Source organism: Elephantulus edwardii, unplaced genomic scaffold (assembly GCF_000299155.1).
Source record: "Elephantulus edwardii isolate Elephantulus edwardi_28Jun2011 unplaced genomic scaffold, EleEdw1.0 scaffold00031, whole genome shotgun sequence".
NCBI lineage: Eukaryota > Metazoa > Chordata > Mammalia > Macroscelidea > Macroscelididae > Elephantulus > Elephantulus edwardii.
Genome location: NW_006399781.1, coordinates 9,324,335 through 9,331,127, shown reverse-complemented (window position 1 = coordinate 9,331,127; position 6,793 = coordinate 9,324,335). Strand labels below are relative to the sequence as shown.

General features: G+C 38.6%; 1 protein-coding gene across 2 annotated transcripts in view; it reads right to left on the bottom strand.

Annotated features, from left to right (window-relative positions):
• Nucleotides 1–6,793, bottom strand: part of VPS8 (vacuolar protein sorting 8 homolog (S. cerevisiae)) — a 351,425-nt gene that overhangs the window by 130,317 nt on the left and 214,315 nt on the right. For both annotated transcript variants that reach the window (XM_006884085.1, XM_006884086.1), the window contains exon 35: nucleotides 5,209–5,356. In XM_006884085.1, coding sequence (XP_006884147.1) covers nucleotides 5,209–5,356 — 148 coding nt within the window. The remainder of the gene's footprint in view (nucleotides 1–5,208; nucleotides 5,357–6,793) is intronic.

Below are 6,793 nucleotides of genomic sequence, written 5' to 3'. Positions count from 1 at the left end.
AAGACATAAAATAATAGAAAAAGTAGGATTAAGTGTAAGATTGGGAATGAAAAAAAACATGCTATTATTCTTAGGAAATATAATAATGAAAAAAAATATTTAGAATCTACTTAAATGAAATAGTGAGTTCTGGTGGCCTAGTGGGAAGATGCTGTACTGCAAACACAAAGGCAAGTGGTTCAAATGCACCAGCTGCTCTGCGGGCAAAGGATGGGTAATCTCTGTGCAATTAACTGCTCTGAAAACTCACTAGAGGGTCAGCTATGGGTAGGTTCTGACTTGGTGGTACACAATAACAACAACAACAATAACTTAAACCAAAAAATAATTTTAGTGTTTTGATTAGATACAGAACAAGGTACAAAATTTATTAACATTCAAATACAGCTGCAAATGGTAGAGAAGAGGCACTAAGTCCTGGAGCAGAACTTCAAGGGAAAGGACTTTTCCTCAGAACCAACTGAGATAGGAATCCTTCCCTGATATTAGTATCTAGTATTTAGATTTAGACTATCAAGAGATAGTGGCCACAATATAAGACACTGGCAGCAATATAAGATTCTGTGTTCAGAATCACAGAAGTCCAGAAGGCTTGACCCCTAAGCCATCATATTAAGGGTTAGATACGGGGAGAAAGGTGTTGAATGTCATAGGGGGAGTGGACAGGGGTTTTGGTGGAGCAGGGAAAGGGGTGATTAAGACACACATGCCAAGGGCGGGGAGCAACACTGAATCTGTTGGTCACTTCTATAATTGGGGAAATGTCTTTCACCTGCTCCTTTTTGTAAAATGCTTGTCTGTCAGATACTGTTCTAAATCTGAGCATTAAAATTAAGACAGACTAGGAAGAAGGACTGGCCATACACTTCCAAATTTACAGGCCTTTGAAAACCCTATGTATAACAGAGCTAAGACTGAGCTCTCAAATATGGAAATGCAAAGGAGGAGGAACAGATATAAGCAGACACTATTGACCATAATGTGGAATGTGAGAAGCATGAATGTAGGAAAACTGGAAATTGTTAAGAAGGAAATGGAACACATAAATATTGACATACTAGGTAGTGGCAAAATGAGATGGCTTGGTATGGGACATTTTAAATCATTTATATGATCTAAATATAATCAGAGATGAAAAGGTGAGGAAAAATGGGGTTACTTTCATAGTTAAAAAAAGTAATTTCTAGATACATATTGAAATACAATGTGATGAGCGACAGGATAATATCCATACACATACAAGGAAGTCCAGTGAATACCACTATCATTCAAATATATGCACCAACAACCAGAGCCAAAGAGGAGGAAACAGAAGATTTCTACCAACTTTTGTAGTCAGAAATCGATAGAACATGCAATCAAGATGCATTAATAATAATGGGTGACTGGAATGCAAAAATTGAGAACAGGGAAGAATGATCAGTAGTTGGAAAACATGGAGTTGGTGACAGAAATGAAGCTGGAGATAGAATGATAGAATTCTGTACATTCAAAGATTTTATTCATTGCAACTACTTTTCATAAGAAACACAAAAGCAGGCTATACACATGGATTTCACTTGATGGTATGCATAGGAATAAAAAAGATACATCTTTGGACAGAATCACTGTAGAAGCTCAGTATCAGCTGTGAAAACTAGGCCAGCTGCTGACTGTTAAATAGACCACCAACTACTCTTATACAAGTTGGAGCTGAAGATTAAGAAAATTAAATCAAATCTATAGGAACCTAAATGTGACCTTGAGTCTATCCCACTTGAACTTTTTTGAAATTCATCTCAGGAACAGATTTCAGGCCTTAAGATGAATTGTGGGAGGATAATAAAGAATATTATCCAGGAAGAATGCAAAAGGTCATTACAAACTCAGAGGAGAAAGAAGAGACCAAAACAGATGTCATACAAGACCCTGAATATTGCCATAGAGCACCAAGAAGCCAAAACAAAGGAAAAAAAAATCCAAGATATTAAAGAGTTGAACAAAAGATTTCAAAGCGTGGGAGGGGAAGGCAAAGCAAAGTATTATAATAAAGAAATGTGCAAAGAGCTGGAGTCAAAATCAAAAGGGCTGAACTAGTGAGAGCTCAGCATTTTGTAAACTGAAGGAATGGAAGAACAAATTCAAGCCTTCAGTTGTAATACTTAAGGATGCTTTGGGAAAAATTGAAATGATCCAGGAAGCATTAAAAGAAGATGGAAGGAGTATACAGAGTCACTGTACTAAAAGGAATTGACTGACATAGAAGAATTTCATCAAACAATATATGAGCAAGAACCTGTGGTGATGAAGGAATAAGTTCAAGCTTTTCTCAAAGAACTAGCAATAAACAAGGTCCCAGGAGTTGACGGCATACTAATTGACATATTTCCACAAACAGATGCTGCCCTGGATGTGCTCACCAACTTGTGCCAAGAAATCTGGAGGACAATCACCTTGCCAACTGACTGGAATAGATCTATATTTGTTCCTATTCTAAAGAAAGGTGACCCGACAGACTGCAGAAACTATTGAACAATATCATTAATATCACATGGAAGCAAGATTCTGCTGAAAATTATGCAAAAACGACTGGAAAAGCACATTAATAGAGAACTGCCAGATGTGCAGGCTGGGTTTAGAAGAGGCCGTGGTACTAGGGATATTATAGCTAATGTTAGATGGATCTAGGCTGAAAGCAGAGAGTACCAGAGGAAGGGCTATCTTGTGATTCACTGACTAGGTATTTGACTGTGTGGATCATGATAAACTGTGGCTAACTCTGAGAAGAAATAAATTGTAGATTAATTAAATGCCTACATGTAAAGGTGAAACTATGAACCTTATACAAGTATACATTTACCTTGTATGCTATCAAAATAGGAACAGAAAAAAAGACACATACAGAAATTAAACCTCAAAGGAAAACACTGACAAATGAAAAGCCCCATGATAGAATTAATTAAAAACCAAGCTGAAAAACATGCCAAATAAATTTAGAAAAAGTATCTCATCAATGCATACAATCAGCCGAAGATTAAGGATCCAGAAACCCTGAAAGAAATCAATATGAAAAGGGAAAAATAGAAAAAAATGAGTAAAGGGCATGGATAGGTAATTCAGAGAAAAGAAAATCCAAATAGCCATTAAACATAGGGAAAGATATTCAATGCTACTAGTAATCAGTGATATTCTTCACTCTGGCAAAAATTATGAAGTCTAAAACTATCAAGCATTAGCAGAGAAGGAGAAATACAGAAAATTTCAAACACTGCTGACAAGAATAGACACAGTTATGAAAAAACTAGCAGTGGTATCAAAGAGAATGAAGCTCTATTGTGGTGTAAATGGAGTCTCTGGATGATGCAAAGAGTTAATGAACTTGACCGCTATCTGAAAGGGTGGAGGGCGAAGTGTGCTGAGAGACAGTGGGATGAAAGGCCTGGTGATGAACCAGTGTCTGAAATCCCAGGAGCACACAGTCCTCCTGTGACATACACAGGCTTGCCCTGAGTGCTGGACAGCTGGCTTTTATTGTTTGAAACAATTAGCCTTCTATGATGTTATACTTCAGGGGGCTACATAAGAAGGTGCATTTAAGCATGTATAATGTAGCGCTGTTAATAATAGCAAAATGCTGGAAACAACCTAAAAGTCTACCAACAAGGGAATAAAGAAACTACATTCACTCATTAAAGTATTACATAATTATCAAACGAAATGAACTATTGGCAAAAATATGGATAAACTTCAACAATATTTACTGAAGCAATACGTGATAGGGTATGTTCTATATGATGATCTTTATACAAAATTTATAAATACATGATTTTATATTTTCATAAGAATACACATACAGGGGAGAAAGAAGAACATGTTGTGAAAGAGAAACCTCAGCTTCCCCCGATGGTTAAGTCAAGGGAGAGGGAAATGAGTCAGATAAAGGCACATCAGTTATCAAATAAGTAGCCAACATTATGAAAACAAAGATAGGAAATCTGTAAAATGGGCACATTTATGTATATGAGATTCTGCATAGTCATATTTAAAATACTGCATGATTTAAAAAATGTAAAATATATTGGCAGTTCACAAGGTGGAGACAGAAAATCACTGGTTACTGTTTCAAGAATGCCAATGGCAAAGGCAAGAATGCAACCTGTGGGAGGCCGACTAGCCAGGAGCACCTGGCTTTTCCAGGCCTTGCAAGTTCTCCTCCTCTGACAAGGGATGGTCTCCTCTCCTACTGCTTGGTTTAATAGAAAAGATTTTAATTTTCCTTCTCTGACAGTTTCCATGATACAGAGGCTCCAGCTTTTGCAGGTTTTACTCTGTTGCTGTCGTGTACCATCAAGTTGGAACCGACCTATTGCTGACTCTCCAGTGGGTTTTCAGACACAGTTAATTGCACAGTAGAAGACTGCCCATCCTTCTCCTGCAGAGCAGCCGGTGGATTCTAACTGCATGCCTTTGGGATTGCAGTGCAGCTTCTTACCAGCAGGCCACCAGAGTTCCCTTTTCCTACATAAAGGTAGCTTATAAAGGAAGTTTTTTGTTTTTTTTTTTTCAGTTCAAAAGCTTCTTTATTGTGGTAAAAAATGGCGGCCGCCGCCTAAAGGAAGTTTTATGTAGCTTATAAAGGAATTTTAAGCATAGGATCTGCTAGACTTTTATAAACTGCCGACACTGGGTCAATCCTGACTCCTGCTGACTCCATGTTTATACAAAAATAAATCTTTTTTTAGGTTTACTGTTTTGGCTAGTTTTTCTATAAAAGCTTGGCAGAGCAATGATGGACATATATTGCTTATTCTACTTTACCAAAATACACAAAGACATAGTCTACCAATCAAAAGTCTACAACAATTAAGAACATGTATTAAGGTCTTAGAAGTTAAACTAACTGGGTTCAAAGTCAGGCACTGCCACTTATTAGCTATAAGCTTGGCAAGTAACTTAATACATGAGTCTTATTCTTCTCATCTGCCAGATGGAGACTGGTTTTGTTTGTTTGTTTTTCTCCTTTTTTTTTCTTGTTGTGTACCGTCAAATCGGATCTGAGTGGCACAAGGAGGAGATTGTCCCTCCCTCTCCAGTGGAGCATCTGGTGGATTTGAACCGCGTGCCTTTGAGATTGCAGTGCAGCTTCTTGCCACTAGACCACCAGAGCTCCCTAAATTGGGATTGTTTAAGAAACGTTTCTTTCCATCCTCTCCAGACTGTTGGTCTTACCTGAATCGTTTCTTCTAGGCGGAAGCACTCAAGGACCTGCAGTGTCTCTATAACCTGGTCTGGGCTGAACTGACATAACAGCTCAATGAATTGCTCTGTAATAGAGGGAGCAATCTGCAGCGATTCTGGGTTTATATGAATACCTTCCCTAAAACAGAAAAGGAAAAACGAGTGCTAATTAGTGGCTCTATTTAATCACATACACAATTAAAAGGCTACAGGTAAAAAGTGTATTATGTTAAAATGCAAGAAATCTATTTTAAGACCAGCTTCTGATCAGGTAAAAATATGTACTGAGAAATCTCAATGTTAGTTAGCTAATTAGGATGAATTACATTATTACTTCAGAGGCTTCAGAATCATGATAGTTCCCAGTGTACACTGAATAATCAAGCAAATGACATTCAGTCGTGGTACCTCTCAATCAGACTACATAAAACTTACACTATTGCTCTAAAAGAAGTAAGACACAATTTGGTTTAAACAATTCAACCATGTTGTCCTTGTTATGTGCTGTTGAGTGGGAACCAACTCATAGCTGACTCTCCAGTGGGTTTTCAGAGGTAATAAATTGCTGAGAAGAGACTGCTTATATTTCTCTTGTGGAGCAAGTAGCTGGTGATTTGAACTGTGAGCCTTTGGGTTGGCAGCTCAGCTCCTTATCACTAAGCCACAGAGCTCCCTGTTATTACTGTTGTTTGGTACCATTGAGAAGGAAATGACACATAGCTGACCTTACAGTGGATTCCCAGAGGCAGTAAATTGTACGGGAGGAAACGGTCCATCTTTCTCTCATGAAGCTGCTGGTGGGTTTGAACCACATGGCTTTGGGTTGGCAGTGTAGCTCCTTACCCATTTGGCCACCCTAGAGTAAACAAATATAACTAGCTATCCTACATTTTCATAATTGTCGCTATTGTGCTACCAATGCAAAAGTATGTGGTTTGAATCCACCAGCTGCTCAGCAGGAGAGAGACGGGCAATTGCCTCATGCGATTTACTGTCTCTGAACACCCCCTGGAGGGACAGTGATGGGTCAGTTCTGACTTGATATATTTCCCTGACAACATCAATTTCACCATGTAGTGATTAATCCATCAAGTACATGTCCTCTATAAATATAAATTCTGTGAGGGTATGTGCCTTCTCACTTCTCACCTAACCCTCACAATGAATTCTCCCATCCAAGTACTGATCAGGCCAGACCCTGCTTCACCTCTGATACCAGACAAGACTAGGCATGTTTAGGGTGGTGAACCACTATGAATTCTCAAAGCGAACCACAGCAACTTGTGCACAGTAGGGGCCTGTTTCATGGGCACTGACGAAACAAATACAAAAGTAGAGGGATACTACACAAAAGTGGTAGTTTCTAGGGAGATGCTGCCCTGGACGTGCTTACCAAGTTATGCCAAGAAATCTGGAGAACAACCACTTGGCCAACTGACTGGAAGAGATCTGTATTTGTTCCCATCCCAAAGAAAGGTGACCCAACAGAGTGTGGAAACTACAGAACAATATCATTGATTTCACATGCAAGCAAGATTCTACTGAAGATTATCCAAAAATGACTGGAACAGTACAT